The sequence below is a fragment of the Martes martes genome, assembly GCF_963455335.1.
Source record: "Martes martes genome assembly, chromosome: 4".
NCBI lineage: Eukaryota > Metazoa > Chordata > Mammalia > Carnivora > Mustelidae > Martes > Martes martes.
Window position 1 is genome coordinate 8,615,579 of NC_137891.1, and position 19,007 is coordinate 8,634,585.

The 19,007-nt window shown below is 55.4% G+C and overlaps 1 protein-coding gene across 1 annotated transcript in view; it reads left to right on the forward strand.

Moving 5' to 3' along the window:
* Window positions 1–1,957: 1,957 nt before the first annotated feature.
* Window positions 1,958–19,007, forward strand: part of NDRG1 (N-myc downstream regulated 1) — a 53,033-nt gene continuing 35,983 nt past the window's right edge. Inside the window, exons 1-3 of the mRNA XM_080799907.1 lie at window positions 1,958–2,129; window positions 14,400–14,480; window positions 17,063–17,098. Coding sequence (XP_080656033.1) covers window positions 14,418–14,480; window positions 17,063–17,098 — 99 coding nt within the window. The 5' untranslated portion in view covers window positions 1,958–2,129; window positions 14,400–14,417. The remainder of the gene's footprint in view (window positions 2,130–14,399; window positions 14,481–17,062; window positions 17,099–19,007) is intronic.

Sequence of the window (19,007 nt, forward strand, 5' to 3'; positions counted from 1 at the left end):
AGAGGGGATGTGGGGTCCAGTGGCACTTTCCTTAGAACATCTCCAAGTGGATTTGAACCCTGTACCCATCTCATCTCAACCTGGTTTTAGAACACTGCTGCTCTCTTAAATTCTACTCCTCTGTGGTTACAATTCTTCTTTTTCTTGGGCACCTTCCCTCCCCTGTGCTGGGATATGTTTTCTGCTCACTGTCTTCTGGAAAGTTGGGGCTCCTATAGAGCGGCTTTGAGGCCTCTGGCTGCAGGTCTGGGCTGCTCTGTGTGCTCTGCCCCAAAGACTTCCTCAAAGGAGAATCTTGAAATGGCCTCTCTTGGCAAAATGCCCTTCTTTGGCCCACATGCTAGCGTTTCAATTTGTTGTTGAAGGAGGAGGCAGCTTCCTCCGTAGTTTTGAACTTGACTGTATCTTTGGCAGGTAATAAACCAGAGGTGCTCAAAAACAGGAGGTAAGGGGAAATGGATTTACGTGAGGGGGGTAAAGGACTCCAGATCAGGGAGGGTCTTCAGATCACAGGCTGGCTCTGGAGGAGGTGAACTTTCTGTTCATGACCGTGTCCTTAGTGTCTAGGATGGTTCCTGGACAGGGTAGGCACTTAATCCAGGTATGGAATGAATGAGTTCGGTGTAGCCTTCTTGTTGTGTGGATGGGGAAAGAGAGACTCAGTCTTCTACGCTGTGCTCCTGAGGGGAAGGACTTTGCCTCTTCAGTCCTTTTCCCAGTGACTGAGCACAGAACCGGGCTCATTGTAGAGGATCAATAAATATTTGTGGAATGACAGGAAAAGTAAATGTCAGGGCCTGTGGAGGTAAATGGGCTGCACAGAGATTCAGGTCCCTTGCCTTGAGCAAAGCATGGGCTGCTGCAGGGAACAGGTTTGTCATTAGCCAGAAAAGGGAGGGTGGGGGAAGGGCCCTTGAGTCCGCCAGTACAAGGCCTGCCGGGGCCTTAGGGACAGTGACGAGGTCTTCCTCAAGTGCAGTGGTTCTCACCCGGCTGCACATTTGAGCCACATAGAGAGCTTTTAAAACACCCCAATTCCTCCTCTGCAGTCCCTGAGGTTCTGATACCACTGGCCTAGGGTCCATCCTAGGACCCCTGGTAGGTACCCTCTAAAAAAAATTCCTCTGGGAATTCTAATACACAGTGTGGGTTGAGAACACCAGGTCATCTTTAAACAAAACAAGGCTGCAGAGAAGGGCAGCTAACAGTGCAAAGGGTGCTCTGGACAAGTTCTGGGAAGCAGAAGACTGAGGGGTGAGGATCGTCCCAGCCCGGGCTCCTGGGGGAGGGCAGAAGGCCAGGGAAGGGAAAGTACTAGCACGGGTGGGCTTAGAGCTGGGGAGGGGAGGGGCGAGCGGATGGGGTGAACAAAATGAACGAGATTCAGTGGGAGCGAGGATTTCAGCGGAGAGATGATGCAACAAGAAAGGGGCATGAAGTGAGAGTCGCTGGGAGCTGCTCGCTGGGATGTCAAGGACTCACCCCCGGAAGGCAGTTAAATCGGGCTGGGGAGCTAAGATCTTGAGACTTGGAGGAAGTAGGGAGTCGCCCACCAGGGATGTCAGGGCGTGGCGCGATGGGACTCAAGAAACTCTGAGACCGAGATGGGGCCCTTGGGTCACACAGAGACACACAGCACATGCTCACGCGCGAGCACACGGACTCATCCCCAGGGCACACGCCCACTGCACACGCTGAGGCCTTGGCCTTCCGGGGGAGGAAGGCGACCGCGCAGCCGAACCGCAGCCGGAGCTCGGAGGCCCCTCCCCGCCGCGCCCCTACAAAGGCTTGCGCAACAGGCGGCGGCTCCCGCGGGCGCCCGCCGCGCTTTGCCTCGGCCCGGCCCGGCCCCGCGAGCTGGCGGGAGCGGGAAGAGCGCCGGGGAGGAGGGAGCGGCAAGGGGTGTGTCCCCGCGGTGTGCGGGTTCCGGAAGGCCGGGGCGGGGCGAGCGCGGGGCGGGGCCGCGGCGCCTATAAAGTCGCCCGCCGCCCGGGCATAAACAAACCCCGTCGGGCTCCCAGCGTGGACTAGGGAGCGCACGCCCGTCCTCGCCGCTCTGCTCCGCGCTCGCTCGCCGCCGCGCCTCCGGCCCCGCTCCGGCTCCTTTTGCCTTTCTCTCTATACCTTAGGTAAGCCCGACACCCTCCTCGTGCCGGGCAGGGAGGGATCGATGGCCCGTGCGTGGAGCTGCGGCTTCTGGACCGCCCTTTGTGGCCCCCAGAGCTGCAAGTGTGTGGCGACCCTGCGGCGCGGGCGCGCGGAGGGGCTTTGGGGCGGGGCCGCCGCTGGAATCGGGGGTGGGTTTCGATGAGCGCAGAGGAGGAAAAAACAAAACGGGTCCCGGTTCACCTTCCCCCAGCTGGGAAAGTGGGATCTTGGGTTCCGGGGAGGGTTGGAGAGTCGGCCGGGGCACACCTTCGTGGCGCTTCCCAAAGCCACCCGGAGTCCCAGCTGGCGCCGCAGGCCTGAGAGCGCACTGGAAGTGGCAGCCGGAGGAGGGCCTGGGGGAGTGCGTGTGCGCGCGCGCGCGTGTTGGGGTGGGGTGTATTCTCGGAGTGGGGTGTCTGGGGAAGGAGGGTTTCAGCGCGCGCGTGTGGAAAGGAGGTGAGTAGGGGAGAGCGGCGAGCTGAGGCTGGAGAAAGGGCCGTGGGTGTGTCCGGTTTCCAGACTGAGCTCTGAACCGATGTGCATCTGAGGGGCGGGGGCCGATTCAGCCTCGAAGCCAGGGTGGGTTGTGTGCGTGCGTGTGTGCGGGGGGGGGGGTTGGGAGGGAGGGTCTGAGTGTGTCACAGTGCGTGCCAGACGCGCAGGAGCGAGTGTCGGCCAGTACCGCTGGGCAGGGTGCGTCCCCCGAGGTGGCCCGGGGTTGGCGCTGTGGCGGCACCGAAGAGGTGGCCTGGTCCAGTGGGGTCTTGTGGGCAAGGGACGGCCCAGCGCCGGCCAAGGCTGCGAGTGGTGTCATTTTCGCCTCCGCCCACCTCCCTGGCCCGGTCCCCCTGCCTCCGGGGACCCGCCTCTCCTGTCCTCCTGAGGGAAGAACAGCTGGAATTACTCCGATGTTCCTGGGAGATCCGCGGTCTCTGATTCAGCCTGGGGCGGGGAGGGCAGGGCGTGTAGGGAGTGGTGGGCTGGGGGGAAAGGCGCTGTCACCACCTCTGTCACTTTAGTGGCTGAAGCTGGGATTTAGTGAGTCTTTCCCTTCACCGTCTCCTGACACCCCCCACCCCCACCCCAGCCACTCTGTGGGCTGTGTTGTCAGACGTCCCTGTGGGTCCGTGCTGCACCCATATGTGGCTGGAAGGGGAGGTGCCTGGCAGCCAGTGCGGGAGGGAAATCTGTTGGGGAAGGTTCCAGCTCAGATCTTCACGTGTTCCAGGCCCTTCAGTTCTGTGCTCCCTTTAAGTTACTGGGAAAAGGTTGAAGATTCAAAGAGAGCTCAGCCCTTGGCCACACAGGAGAGCATTATGCTCGTTGTGATGTCCATCGGCCATACTTAACGTTCTCAGCCACTTCAAATGAACCAAATACCGAAATACAAATTGCCCTTGCTGTGAAAATGCAGTTGGAAGACAAGCCCACCAGCCCCTCCTCCTGTACCGAAAATGCTGGGTTTTTACTGACTTTCACAGATACGAATTGAAATAAGCAAGGTAGAGAGAGTGCAAGTTCCAGTCCCTGCCTTCAAGGGGCTCACCCCTTTCAGGGGGAGAAATGCAGGCGAAGAGGGCAAGTGCTGGTGTGGCCCGGGGTGGGGGTCCAAGGTACAGGGAGGTAGAGGTGATCAGGAAGTGATGGGGAACTGTCCGAGGGAGAGTGCCCTGGTGTAAGCAGTGAAACCCAGGGTGTCCCCTGACCTGTGATGTTTTCGTTTTGTGGGGCCTCGTCCCCCACAAGAGGGTGAGTTGGAAGGCTTCCCTAGACCTGCCCTGTAACCTGGTACCTGGCCCAGGAGTTCAAATACTTGCTTTGAATGAATTGAGTGGCTCCTTCCCTCTGCCCCATTCCCCTGTAATCTCTTGGGTGGAGTCCCAAGCAGACAGTTGACCTTCGGGGTGGTGGTGTTTGACTTGGCGTTCCAGGGAGACCTTCCAGCACCTGTTGGGATCTTCCCTCCCCAGAGCAGGGGTCTCCCGGAGCAAAAAGCAAATCCGAGACTACCAACGGTTGGTCTGATAATTTGGGATGGAATCAGGAACTCACACATGTTCCTGATCCTGCGTCTTCCCATTTTACAGAGGGAAACTGAGGCCCAGAGACAAGGTATGGCTTGCCAAGTCTGAGCCAGAGCTGGAACTTGGCCCTCCAGAACCCTCCGGTCGCTATTGAAGGTGGTGAAAAGGGTTCTTGGTCTTGTTCGTTGCCCCTCCCATAGCAGACATTGGGTCTCCACTGCATTTTCTTGGTGAGGAAACTTTCCAGGCGGAAGGGGGTGATTATTTATTTATTTAGTGTCAGTCACATGTTCTTGAGAACTTAGCAGAATCAGTCCAATGAGCAGGAGGAGCAGCAGCCCTGCCGAGGGACGGTTGACTGGATTCCGGCTGCCCCCTCCAGGTTGCGCTTCGATCTGAACAGAGCTGGGGGCTCCGTCCACCAGGCTCACAGAAAGCTCCCGGCCTCACCTTGGCACGGATGGGGAAGAAGGGTTGTGTTGTGTGTTTTTGGTGGCCCGAAGCTGCCGTTCTTCCTTGGGACCCAGCTCCCAAGGAAGAATCCCATCCAAGGCGTGACTCAAAGTCCCTGTGCCTCAGAAAGGAAGCCAGGATGATGAGTCAGCATCTAAGACTCTGGCTAGGAGAGGGCAGGGAGGGGCAGGACAGTCTTCTTCCTAGTCAGCTGCTGCATCCCTCTGTCCCCTGTCATCCTGGCCAGAGCACTGCCTGATCTGTACTGGCTCCACTGAGTAGATGGGAACAGTGAGGCTGAGACAGTTGGAGAGATTGGCCGGTGGCCACGTGGCCAAAGGTGGGAGAGCCAGGCTTTGAACCCAGAGAGGCAGACACCTAAGCCTTTGTTCCTTTTCATGACAGCATGTTGGGATGACGGGAAAAAACCGGAATGAAAGAAAAGTCCAAAGATGTGATGAGGAGTGCTGTGCCTCAGTTTCCTCTCCAGTAAAATGCGAATAACAGACACTGTCTCACGGGGACATGTAAATATTAATGAATTAATCCGCCGAAAGAGCAGAGAACAGTGCCTGGCACATGGGAACACCATGTAGGTGTTTGCTGTCAGTGATTCCCACAGATTACATTTCTCAAGGCATTTCCTTGGCGATCAGTTTCAGGGACTTTTGTCCTAAGCTTACCCCTGCTGGTGAAAGTGCCTGCAGGGGCTGAACTCACGTTTTGCTTCTTGAAGTTCTTCCAAAAGAGCTAAGCTGATGCGGACTGCGTAAAAATGTAATGCGAACATTGTCTGAAATGCAGATTTCCAGGCCCAGTAAGTCTGGGAGGGGCCGGGAATCTGCACCATTTCGAAGCTGCCTGGGCTGGATTAGGGGTGGGGTGTCCTGGAGACTGGTGGAGTTGAGGCCATCTGCTCCAGAATGACTGGGGAGAGGGAAAGGAAAGGAGAGGCCAGAGCAGCCCATACTTCTGTGGCTGCACACCCCGGTGCTCCGTAAGCCCCTCTTACCTGGCCAGGGAGCCTTGTGGTTTCAGCTCATCACCTCATTCCACCGAGATAGGTGACATTCTTGCCATTTCTCAGGTCCGTAAACTGAGGCACGGGCAGATGATTTGCTTGTCTATAATCAAGTGAGTGGGGTCCTGTTCTAGGTGGACCACGCTGGACCTTCCCCTCCAGTGTCAAGGTCCTCCAGACCCTTCTGGACCTGTCTTTGAAGCATGAACTTGGTTTCCTGGACTCATTTCACGAGCCCATTTCATGCATGGCGGTTCCTGCCTCCCTGATCCCAGGCCTTGCCTTTCTCCTTTTCTTTCTCCTTCCGTTTGGAGACAAGAGATGGGCGGAAGGCAGTGTGTGCCGCAGAGGTGGAGGTGAGTTCTCTGATAACTCTCTTGGCCTCCTGCCGTGCCAGCCCAGGTTTGCTGCTGGAGGTGGGTCTTCTGAGAGGTGGGATGTGCTCCCCTTGGGGAAGGTCTGCGCAGGCTCTGTGTCTGGGCTTTTCCAGTCCAGCTGAGGTGGTGGGAGATGAGGCTCCTTAGTGTCTGCGGGCCTTGAATGGCCTGTTCAGGGGTTCCATCTTTTATTTTATAGTTTTTCTTTTCTTAAATCTGTGGAACCCTCAATACAAGTGTGAATCTTACACCCATGTGCAGCCTTCCTTGAAGGGGTAGATGGGGACCATAGCGCCCGGCTGTCCCCCTCTCAGTCCCAGCTCCACTCTCTTGGCTTTGAGAAGATTCTCTGCAGCTCTTTGGGCACTACCCAAAGGTCCACAGTTCTGAGGACTCCCAGCTGGGAACTCTGGCCTCCTCTCCTCTCTCCTTTCCAGGCACTGAACTGGCCACCTTTCTCCAGGAAGCTCTCCCTGGCTTTCCCTTCCTGGCTGGCATGCTGGTGTGTGTGCCCTCCTTGGATCATTCTGGACTGAGTCTCTATTCCTGTGGACCCTGAGGGCCTGGCACTTAGTAGGCACTCAGTTACCGTTGGTCAGAAGAAACCCTCTGTTCATGAAGCAGGTAACTTGGGCCATCCTGTGTAGGAAAGATTGGAAGACCATCCAGAGTGTGGAAACAGCGAGACCATTTTGAGCAAGGATCCTGTCAACGTGGCAACCATCCCATCTCTGGGACAAAGGGTTTTGTAGGAGGAATCTATTTCCATGTCCTGTGCCAACACTGGCTCTGTTTGTGGGCTTTTGCTATCTCACAGACCAGCTAGGGTAGCTCATGCTTGTCCTGCAGATTCGCAGACGAATCCTTGAATCCCACCAGTGTCCTCCTTCAGACTTAGCATTATTCTGCTTATCCTCTCGGATGGTCTTCTCTCTGCCAAACAATGGATCAGGCTGCCAAGACTCCACTGAGAAGCTTCAGGAAGATCCCCGGGTCATGTTACAGAGAGGGGGTGGGTGGTGATGGATTGCCAACCCTTCCCTCTTCCTGCTCTGTGTCCCCGACCCCCTGGCTAGTTCTGTGCTCTGGTTGAACACAGGCCGTCCCATTTTAGCTCCGGCCCTGTAAGCTGGGGTTAGCCGCCTTTTGGAAGATTCCTTTTTCTTTCTTTTGGCATCAGGCAGTTCCTTGAATGCTGCCGAGCAGGCCACATGCAAAGCAGGAAGGGGACCCTCCAGGAATTTCTAGTCTGATGTCCCCTCTGCATGGCATTTGTACCATTCTATTGACTTTGAGAACCCTGTTCTTGACTTCCGTTCCCCTAAACTGGGGGACTTTCTTGAAAGTCCAGTTCTTCTAGGTTCTTCCATATTGTTTACTAGCTCAATTACATAAGAAAAACATGCCCATTTAAGACCACCAACTTCTTCACTCTCCCCAGAGCCTTGAGTTTCAAAAGATCTAGAGAGAACCATGAACTGCCTTACAGCTTGACATCACAATCTCCTTGGCCAAAATAGAAACACAGCATGTATTTACAGTAAGGCAGGGGTACCAAGGCATACCCCAAGGCTGCTTTCCTTGAGGTTCATACGGATGTGGGGCTGTTCTGGAACCTTTGGGGATTGCAGTATCCAGGAAAAGTTGCTATGTCAAACAGCAGCAGCACACATTGATTTCCACCCCATCCCCTGCTCCCCCCTTTTCAGTTCTGTTCCATAAAGAGCCCAGTGTGCTGGAAAGAACACCACTTTCATGTGGCTTTGAAACCGGGCGTGTTATGGAGGGAACAAAATCTGGGCCAGTTGCTGACGATCACAATCGATGCAAGCTTGTCAACAAAGCCTCCTGGTCTGCCTTTATCCCTCTGCTCTGCTAGAGGTGACCAGGAGGATGCCGTCTGTCCGCCCCTGCTTTCCATGCGTGCACCCATGTCGAAGGAGTGGGTCTCGGCCTTTCGGAAGTCATGTGGGCCTTTGCTTTTGTGCCTCGGGTTACCCATCTGGAAGCTGGGCTGATGATACCCACCTTCTGCCGGGGACCTCCATGAGGCACAAATAGAACAAGGCGATGAACACTTTCTCCAAGTGTTGAAAGTGCTGAAAGCACCTTGCGGGCACCTGGGTGGCTCCGTTAAGTGTCTGACTCTTGACCTTGGCTCAGTCTTGATCTCATAGTGGTGAGTTTGAGGCCCACATTGGGTGCCATGTTGGGCGTGGAACCTACTCAAAAAAACACCAAAAAAACAAAAAACGTGGAAGAGAGCTAAAAACAAATGCCTTTCTGGGCATTATGAGGGAGAGTAAGAAAGTCTAGCACGGGGACTCTGTCCAGAGCCTGAGCCTATGTGTGGGGGCCCTGCGGGACTGTGCAAAGTGGAGGGGAAGCACGTGACTCCCTGAGCTGACCCCCACAGGAAAAGCCCCCTGGTCACAGGCAGCTTGTCCTTAGAACATCCCACCTGGACGAAGGGTGGGCGCCCAGTATGTGTGTATGTATAGACCAAGCCAGCTGCATAGTCCACTTTCTCCTGAAAGGTTGCTTGAACCTGGGCTAGCTTGAGGCCAGGTGACTTGGGGCACATTTCTTCACTGCTCTGTGTCTCAGTTTCCCTGTCACATGCTGGACATGACGGTGCCTGCCTCTGGGTCCTGAGAAGCTCCGAGGCGGTATGGAACTCAGGGTCCAGTAAACACCGGAGACGTCGTCCCTGTGCTGTTTGTCATGGCGTGTCTGTGGCCCCTTGGGCCGGGCTGGGTGGATCCGGGCAGGACAGAGATGGGCAGGACCTTTGTTGTCTTTGGGTAAAGCACGTTCCCGTCTCAGCAGCCCTCGACCCCGCTTTTCTCATGGACCATGTGAGGTCCCTAGAGCACACACAGCCTGTTTTGCAGGTGGGGAAGCCGAGGCCCCCAGAGAGGGGCTGAATGGCTTGGTCAAGGTCACATGGCAGCAGGGTGGCAGGCTTTCCATGCCCTGCTGACTCCTTGGCCAGGGCTGCTGCTGCTGCATCAAGGCTTTTGAGAGTCACAGGCTCTGAATGTCCCTTCCTGGTCCCCGTGACTGGTTAACCATTTTCTGGGCCTCACATGACCCAGCATACCTCTCAGCCCGCTGCCCTTCCAGATCCCCAGGGTCATGGTCTTCCCTTCTCTGGGCAGATGTCAGTCTTGGCTTCCTTTGGAACCCAGGAGGTCCAGCTTAATTGCTAACTGTCTCCTGAGTCTGCTGAACTGGAAAGGTACTCGCCCAGCTGCCCTTGGGCCCTCGTTACTCATTCACCGACGTTGCTAATGGAAGGAAGACCCCCATGGTGGTACCCTGGGTCTGATCGCAGGAAACCCACGTGGTGCTTGCTGAACTTCGTGAGCTTCCCCTCCTTGCTGGGTTGATTCGGGGACTCATAGTGTATAAAACCCAGGGTGTGTCCTCACAGATGTCCCTGGATCTCTGAGGCCACCAGGAAGGGGGAATGCACTGATTAGCCAAGCAGCCACCCCCTTATCCATGGTTTCGGCTCCCCGGGGTCAACCAAGGTCAGAAGCAAGTGACCCTCCCTCTGACATGTCCTCAGAAGGTTGACAGTAGCCTACCACCATGACACATACCTACATCGTTCCCCTCACTCCATCTGGTTCTGTGGGCACGTCCCCTCACAGCCTTCCAGGAAGGGTGAGCTCGGCACAGTAAAATCCTTCGAGAGACAGGGAGCCCGCAGTCACGTAGCTTTTGTTACAGTATGTTGTTAGAATCACTCTATTTTATTAGGAGGTATTGTTGTTCATACTGTGCCTTTGACACGGGTGTGTGTATACAGGAGAACGGTGTGCATAGTGTTCAGTGCGTCCCCTGGGGGTCTTGGGATGTATCCCCAGTGGCTAAGGCAGGGAGACTATGCTGTGTGCCAGATTGTCTTCTAGTCTTTAAGCCATGCTGCTGCTTGCTGGGAGCAGGAGTTTTACCCATTTCACAGATGGGCAAACTGAGGCCATGAGGCTGGAGAACTTGGTAGGGATTGCAGAGCTAATAAATGATGATGCTCAGGCTGACCCTCCAGTCTTCCCCCAGCTCCTGGTGACCATGCCCTTGTCCCCTTGTCCACCATGGGTTTCCCCTGAATTCCTTCTGGGGAGAGCATGTGGGAGAGGAGGACATGGTGCTGTGAACCAGTCTGGCAGCTGGTGTGCTGCCCCAGAGCTGGTTTTCAGCCCTGATTTGGGGTCTTGGCCAGAGACCTGTCCTGATCTGATTCGGTGTCTGTGTTTCTTGGGGACACAGTGGGCAGACACCGCCCACCCATCATCATGCTGGGTGGGGCCAGAGGGCTGGAGGTCGGACACCTGGGCTCCCACCCAGTGCCCTGTATGTCCTTGCCCTGTCACGCTCTTCTCGAAAAGATCACCTTGGCCCTTTGGGACCTGACGTTCTGTGTTGGTACTTTCCAGGAGGGGGCAGAGGGGCAGGGACCGGCGTGCGGTACTGGGCCTTAAGCCCGGGGATAGAACCTGCTGAGCCAGGCGGGGCCTCAGATGGCCTGAGAGGAGTGACCCCCTGACTGTGGGCCCCACAAGCCGAGTGGCGCCTGGCGGGGGTGGGGGCACCAGGCAGAGCACGCCAAACCAGGTGACCCCGCAGGCATCCCTTCCTCCTGGTGAAGGGAATCAGAGTGGCCTACAAAGGGGCGTGAGCTGCTGGACCTGCTTCCTTGAATGGGCCATAGGGTCTCGCTGCTGTGGATTTGAAACCAGTAGAAGAAGCTTTTTAAGGAAAAGTGTGGCGAAGAGGTAACTGCGCGGCCGAGGCCTCTGCATCCCGGCCAGTCCATCTGCACTGGTCCTGTGCCGTTCCAGGCCGGTCCTCCACCCCCGGGGCTGCAGGCGAAGTGATGGCGGTGGTGGTGGTAGCTGGTGGGGGGGGGGGTGGGGTGTGGAAGTCTGTGAGTCTGGGAGAGTGTGGCCTCGGGGGGAGACAGGCAGCCATGACGGGTCCAGGGGTTGAGCCGGACTGCGAGCTCGGTGGGGCTGGCTGGCTCTGCTCATGACATTGCCCCTGACTCATCACACAGTAGGGTCTTGTCAGCAAAACTTATGGGAACTGTCACACTTTCGCTTGGTCCTGGGTACGGGAGAAGCGAGTACAGGAAACAATTTCTGAACGAATCACTGTTTCAAAGCCCACTCTCCTGCAACTCAGAGGGTGTTTGAGGGTAGGCGCAGAGGCACAGGGCCGTAGGGGCCCAGGTGGGAGGTGGGGTGGAGGGGGAGGTCGTGGGGGCTGCCAGGGGGCGTTGGGTCCTTTCCTTGATGTCACCCAATACACGCCAGCTTTTTTTTTTTTTTTTGTCTTTTTGTAAATCTGTTTTTCTCTCTTGAGCTTCCTTATAAGATTTCTTTAGGCAAACAGGTTCTAAAATAAAAGTTTGCAAGGTGTTCTAATTCAGGCAAAAAAAAAAAGGGGGGGGGGTGAGGGCTGGCCTTGGGCCGGCCCAAGTCAGCAGAATTGGGTTGGAAGCAGTCACCTGTCTTCCTCCCCCTGGCAGACTGACCACCTGGGGTCGGGAGCAGTGGGGGAGGGTGCTTCAGGGGCAGAGAGCACCTCAGCAGCCCGGGTTTGGGCAGCCGTGGTTGGTGCAGGGCAGTGACCCACACGGAGGGCCTGGCGCAGCCCTGCCGGGAAGCTCGCATTCATAAGTACAGGTGGCCGTGGACCCGCGGCACCCCCACCTTCCCCGGGGACACGTAGTACGGAAGTTTCCTGTGCTTAAACCATCTCCCCACAGACCTCAGAGTCCCCAGGGCGCTATGGATGTTTCTCCGTCTAGACCTGGGTGCCTCAGCCTGGGTGCTGTTAACAGCTGAGGCCGGACAGTCATACCACCGGGGGCCGTCCTGTGCAACATGGGGTGCTGAGCAGCGTGTCTGGCCCCCACCCACGAGATACCAGCAGCGTATCCCAGCCGTGACCGTCAAAAACATCTCCAGACATTGCTAATGTCCTCTTGGGGAACCGAATCACTGGTTTGTCTGGAGAATCACTGGGGGGGGGTGGTTCTCGGGGGCCTCACCGGAGCCTCTCCGTGGCCCCCAGGGGCTCTGGAGAAGCAGTGATTCTTGAGTATTTGATCTTCAAGAGAGACTGGCCAGTTCTTGGACCTGCTGCCTGGCGTGGGCTGGGAAGCTGAGTTGTAGGAAGGAAAAGGAGGGAGTGGGGTGAGGAGGCTTCCCCGGGAGCACATTCAGGAACCCGGGAAGGCTGGGCTGAAGCTCTTTCCTGTTCTAAAGGAGAATGAGGGAGCTGGTCCGGTGGAGGCTGAGGTTCTGATGACCAGCATCAGAAAGCCACAAACCACGCTGGGCTGAACGCCTTGCGTGTGCTTGAGTCCTGGTGCATGGGGACTGTTTTAAGTCCTTTCAGTCTTGCGGTATAGTGATGATTTAAGACTGAATTTTAACACAGACATTGCTGTTAAGCTGCATCAGACCTGTTCATGTATGTATGCAACAAGCGAGTTGTGGTCCGACTTTGGGGACAAGGTAGGTAGGCTCCCAGTCCTGGGGAGCTCGCAGGTGGGGCTGCCCCGCATGTAGGAGCCTGTGGAATGGGAAACCCTTACACTCCGTGTGAAAGGTGGCATTGCCAGAACCCTGGGCTTCTGGAAGGCTCCTTAGGCTGTGTAGGCGAAGGTGTCCCACGGGCCAGGGTCTCGGGACCACAAATGCGCTGAGTTAGCAAGGCCGACAGACCTCTCCCTTTCATGCCTCCGAGCTGGCAGCTGCCCAGGAATGCTCACAAACATAAAACCGACTTTGTTTTCAGAATGTTCTCGAGCATAGACTCCAAAGGCTGCATAAAGGCATTCTTGTGGGACTGGTTATCTGCTGGGGAAAATCGTGCTGGGGCCCCAGACCAGAGCATCTCGGGGGATCTGCCCACGGAATGCCATGTGTTGGCACAAGGGGTGGGTGCAGGGTGACCTCTGAGAGGTGCCTCACAACGAGGATTCTCACGGGTTCTAAGAGCTGGATCTTCAGAGGAGCCCTGGGCTGCCGTTATAATAGCTTTTGCTCTCTCGGCCCCCTTGTGTCTCCGGAGTGCTGGGCAACTCGTCACTGCCCAGAGCTTTCTCCAGGGACAGCTGATGCATCCAGAACTCTCCTGCTGAGCTCTGTAGGGGGTCCCTTCCTGATCCTTCTGTGCCTTCCTGTGTTAGAGCCAAGCAGGACCTTCTCTGGCCCGCTTTGCTCCCTCAGCCCAGCTCCGCATCCTGCTTCCCCATCCCTGCTGTCGCCCTCCGTCGTCCCCCTCACTGCTGCCCCCACCCCTGCTCCCCATCCTTGCTCTCCCCCCTCCCCGTTCCCTGCCCCCTCGCCCCACACCTGCTCTCCCACTCCTGCCCCCCATCCTGCTTCCCCAACCCCACTCCGACCTTCTGTGCCCTCACCCTCGGCCTCTCCCACCGTATTCTCCCACCCCCTCTTTCCCACTCCCTGCTGCCTTGAAAGCCTTTTCTCCTTCAAAATCCCTCTGAATGTTGAGTCCTGTAGACCCCTGGAGCTGGAGGTGTTCCTGGCCTGGCCCTGTCCTCACCAGCACGTAGCAGAGAGCCCTGCACGCGGGCGGGCATGGAGGTGTCCATGCGGCCCAGCCCACAATTAGGGCTAGTTCGAGAATGAAAGGGGGCAGAGCTCGTGTCCTGCCTTCCTACGGGGAACCTCCCCTGACTCTCCATCCCCTTCCGGTTGTCAGCCTGGGGCTGCCTGACTTCAGGATCCGTGATGTGGGTCCCCCCAAATGCAGCAAGATAGCGTCCGATTTTTGCTTTTTTTGCCCTTGCCTGAGGAGACATCCCAAAATACTGCTTAGACCGACATCGGAGAGCTCACTGCCTACACTTTCAGTAGCAACATACGTCCTGTTGTCAACACCGTTGTCACCACTTTGTATGGCGGCGAGACCTGCCATGGTGATCATTTCGTAACGGATAAAAATACCGGTCACCCTCCTGAAACGAATGTATCCGGAAACGAATGTCATACTGCACGCCAGCTATAATTTAATGAAAAGAACCCCATGAGAAATGTCGTGGGTGAGGGGGTTGGGCCTGGGCGCTGTGTGCGAGGACCCGGCTTGGAGTGTCACTCCATCCCTTGCACTAGAAAGGTGGTTGTGTCCTCGAGCCTTGGTTTCCCTGCCTGCCCCCGATGCAGGAGTGGTGGCACGGGGCGGGGGGTGGGCGTTGCTTGTGACTGTGATGTGCTGGGTGGGTGGTGCGAGCCACTGGGCAGAGGGGGGCTCATTCAGTGGCCTCGGATTTACTTCCTTTGGGCAATGTCTTTGAGCAGGAAGAGCTGACCCATGGCCTTTGTTCCTTTGCAGGCAGGTGACAGCAGGGACATGTCTCGGGAGCTGCAGGACGTGGACCTCGCTGAGGTGAAGCCTTTGGTGGAGAAAGGGGAGGTGAGTGGAGACGCTCCTGGCTATATCCGTTCCCATGCATGCTCATACGTGGACATCAGTGGGCGTACAGTACAAACGCGTGTGTGTGCCCGCATGCATACGCACTTGCATCTGTCCCCTGCTTCCTAGTGTCCAGGACTGCAGAAGGACAAGAGGTCCCTTGATGTTTCACATCAAGGAGGCCTCCCTGTTGGAAACAGAAGGCCATGTCCTCCGGCTTGGACTGGCGCAGTCCATCCTGGGTCGGAAAAGCCTGTCCATTTGCACAGTCGACGCTGTGTTCTAATTTACACATTTGCCTCCCTGTTCTACCAAGTCTGTAACTGCCTGTGATGATAGATCTTTTTAAGGATACAAGGCTCCGGCTCAAAAGTGAAGTTATGCTAAGGCCAAGTAAAGGCTTTCAAAAATTATAATTAACGTGCACCAGACACGTCTTGCATGCCGGTTCCTGGGCTGTATTTCATGGTTATCTTGGGCTGACCAGCAGAATAGACCGTGATTAGTTGATGCTGAGTTCTATGATCGTTCCCATCTTACAGAAGGGAAAGGGGAGTCTCGGAAAGTTCGTTTGTCCTCCGTCACGTAGTTACAGAGCATGGGGCATGGAACCAAACCCAGGCCAGTCGCTTTGGGTGAATGGCTGTTCCTTTGGTATTTTCATGACTGCATGTGGCTGCTGTGTCTTAGGTCCATTGTTTCGTAGACTTTTTGTTTTGAATGTGGGAGGCCATCGCCTCTCTCCCCGTTTTGCAGAGACAGACACTGGTCTGTATTGGGAAGGGAATCACCCAAGATCATCCAGAGGGAGAAAGAGAAGCCAGGCCCAGGGGAAGCTGCAGACTCCTTGTTACCATTCTGCCCCGGGGGTCTGCAGATGTTTTCTGTAAAGAGCCAAACAGTAAATATCAGTCTTTCATAACAACTGAGCTCTACCGTTATAGCATGAAGCAGCCATAGACAGTATGTGAGCGAACGGGCTTGTTGTGTTCCAGTAAAACTTTATTTACAAAAATAGAGGAGGGCTGTCATTTGCTGATCCCAACCATTCCCTGCACATGCTCCAAATCCATTTCCTCTTCCATCTGGGGTCTGTGACAGAGGCTTTAAAAGCAAGCAGACCAACCAACCAACCCTTGGTCATGCAGAAACATGTCAACATGGTCTCATTTTTCCCTTTTAAAAAGTCATATGAAATAGTAGAGCACACCTTGCTTTATTCACTTAACGAACTCTCTTAGAGACCTTTCCAGCGAGGGTCCACAGGACACTTTTCCCTTCCAGTTTCCCAGCGTCCCCCAGAGTTGGTTGGACCAGTGCCTTGTCTGTGGACATGTGGGTCTTCCCAACCTTTTGCCATTCCCAGCAACGCTGCGGGGTACTTGCATCATCTGGACCTTGGACCTGCGTCATTCGTATGCGTGCAGGTGCAACGCTAGGATAAATTCTCAGGGGTGGCATCTCTGGGTCCAAGGCTAACTGCATTTCTACACGCGGTCTTTATACTTTCTAGGCAGACTAATGGTATCTTGGGAAAATTTTATTTTCAAAACCAACATCTAGGAGGTTATCACTTGCAGGTGGCACGTCTATCTCAAAGTGAATATTTGCCTTTTCTTCCAAGGTTTTGATGGAAGGAAACCTTCCAGTTCCTTCCACTGACTCAGCAGAGTGTTTTTAATTAGACTTGCTTGGGGAAGCTCTTCTGATACCTCTTGTCAATCCGGATGGCCATGGCGCTCTTGTTGACACTTCGGGGGGTTGTACAGAATGGCTTTTCCAGCCCCCTCCCACCGACACACACGTTCACAGAGTGGGCATTGGCCACATCTGCTTCAGCCTGAATTTACCAAACTCCCGGATGTTCTTAACCCCGCCCAGGGTGTATGAAGCCATTTTAATCTCCAGCAGCGGGGCACCTGTTACAGTGGGGTCTTCCAGCCTTGGCTCTCCCAAGGGGTTTCCCTCTGTATTTCCTTCCCCTCATTTGCATTTTGCTCTGCTGAGCTGTCTTCCTTCCTAGTGTTTGGCGATAGGGTCTGGCTGGCGGATCGTTTTCAGAGGGTTTTGGACTCCCATCTCTAGGCCAGAAAGAAAAATGCCAGCAACGTAGCCACATCTCCTGGGAATGTTGCAGTCCCTTCTCAGAGCCACGCTCTCCCTGCTCCCCAGGGGACTGGGACCCCTGAGGATGGGGGTAATAACTATGGAAGATCCTGAAGGACAGTGACACGGTCAGGTTTGAGTTTAAAAGTGTAACACGTGGATAGAGGCAGGGAAACTAGTTAATAGCCTGTTACATTCCTGTATCTCTCAAGCTTGTGGCCAGCTTAGACCTTCAGATCTTTTTTGATCAAGTGTGTTGTCAAAAAGAATCTGGCTAATGTGTCTCCTTTCTGCTGGACTGCTCTTCTTCAAGATGAAAAGGAAAGTCTTTCTTTGTAAGAAATGGGAGAGGCCCCACGGAGAAGGGAGGGTCAGCATAGACTCAGGGCTTGGAGAGACCGGGGTGTTCCGACATTATTTTTTTTCCCCAGGAAACTGACCGAACTGACTCATCTCATCTCTCTTTCTCTCCACAGACCATCACCGGCCTCCTGCAAGAGTTTGATGTTCAGGCAAGTAAGAGGGTGTGGCCCCCCTCCCCCTCCCCTATTCCCTTTTCTCTCTTTCCTTCTTCTTTCTGTTGGTTGAAGATCCGTTGTTTGGACACTGGGGGCAAGGGGAGGGAAGGAAGTTGTGTCACCGGGTTCTCCACACTCAGCTTCTTCTCCCCGGGAAGAAACTGGTTTGAGTTCTGGCGGAGGAAGCAAGAGCCCGTCACTCCCTAGGAAGGCAGGAAGGGGATGTTGGGCTGTGGGGCATATGCGGGAGGGACATGGGGGAGAAGTTGGGTGGGCGCGTGGGGCCTGGTGGTGGGAGGAAGCCGAGCAAGGTTTGATGTTCTTGGCTCTGCTGGGGAAAGTGAACCCTTCTCTGTGGTCTCCTGGCTCCCTCCCTGCTCAGGGTTGGCGCGGGCGAGGGAGATGTGTCTGGAGCTTTTTCCAAGAACAAGTTTTCAGGAGAGCAGGCTGGCTGGTCTTGGCAGAGGGAAGGGTCAGAACCTCAGGAACTGGAAACGCTGGACTCATTATCTCAAAGCTGGCATGGGCCTCACGTGGGGCCAGGGGCGGGGGGAACCCTGGTGGGATGTGTCCTGGGCAGTGTTGGGTCAGTAGCACACCCTGTCTACTGACTCTTCTGTGAGTCGTCCTTGTGTCGTGCCCCCACCCCCACCCCCACCCCCAACCTGGTGGTGAAATACACATGAAATTTACTCCCCTAACCATTTTTAAGTGTAAGCTCTGGGGGCACTAACTACATGTCTGGTGTTGTGCAACCATCACAGCTGTCCAGCTCCAGAACTATTCATCTTGCAAAACTGAAACTCTAACCCCAGTAGACACAGACTCCCCACTGTCTCCTCCCCACAGCCCCTGGTCACTGCCGTTCTGCTTCTGTCTCTGCATCTGGCTACTCTGTGTGGCTCATGGAAGGGGTATCCTGCTGCGTTGTGTTGCCTTGTCATTAGCTTATTCTGCTTCACGCCATGTCCTCAGGGTTCGTCTGTGCTGCGGCAGGTGTCAGGATTCCCTTTTCTTCTAAGGCTAAATACTATCCACTATGGACCACGTTTTGTTTCTTCGTTCATCGGTCAGGGGCGACTTGGGCTGCTTCTACGTTTTGGCGGTTGTGTGGAATGCTGTTGGGAGCATGGGCGTGCAAATACCTGTTTGGGAACCCTGCTTTCAGTCCTTCGGGGTGCACCCCTGAAGGAGAATGGCTGGATCATGTGATTAGTGTAGATTTTTAAAAGCTTGGTTCTGGATTTGGAGAAACCTTGAAAGCATTGTTTTATTTGTTTCCTGGGAAGCTAATTCCTCGTGTTTGTGTCTCTCTTGGTAGTGTGCAAACCACTGTTAGATGCTGTGATTTCCAGGCACTGGTAGCCAGTAGATCAGAGAACAGGACCTCTGGCCCCACCTGCCAGCCCAGGTTACCACCTGACTTTAAGGTCACCCAGACTGGGGTGGGTGGGACGCTGTACCTTCAGGACATCAGCAAAGGGAAGCCCTGGCTGTCTCTGGCCAGGGGCTGGGAGAGAGAGGGTGAGATCCCCCCCAACCCATCATGCACCAGGCTGGGTTGGGCCCTCGAAGTTAATCCCAGAGCTGTCTCCTGAGGTGGGAGCATTTTTCTGATTGTGCCTCCCTTTGTTCCTTTCACAAATGCCTGCTTTGTGCCTGGCATTGTCTTAGGTGCTGGGAACACAGTGGGGAGCATGACAGGCGGTGATCCTTGTTTTCAGGAACTTAAATTCCGAACTCATAGCTCAGCACTGCGGAGCCCTGAACACATGCCAGGCGTGTCTCTGAGCGCGGAAGGGCATGCTCACAACGGTGCCTCTCTCCGTGGTGCAGAGGGAGAGCCCAAAGCACACAGAGGTTGAGTAGCTTGCCCGCAGCCTCAGGGGTGGAAAGGGATCTG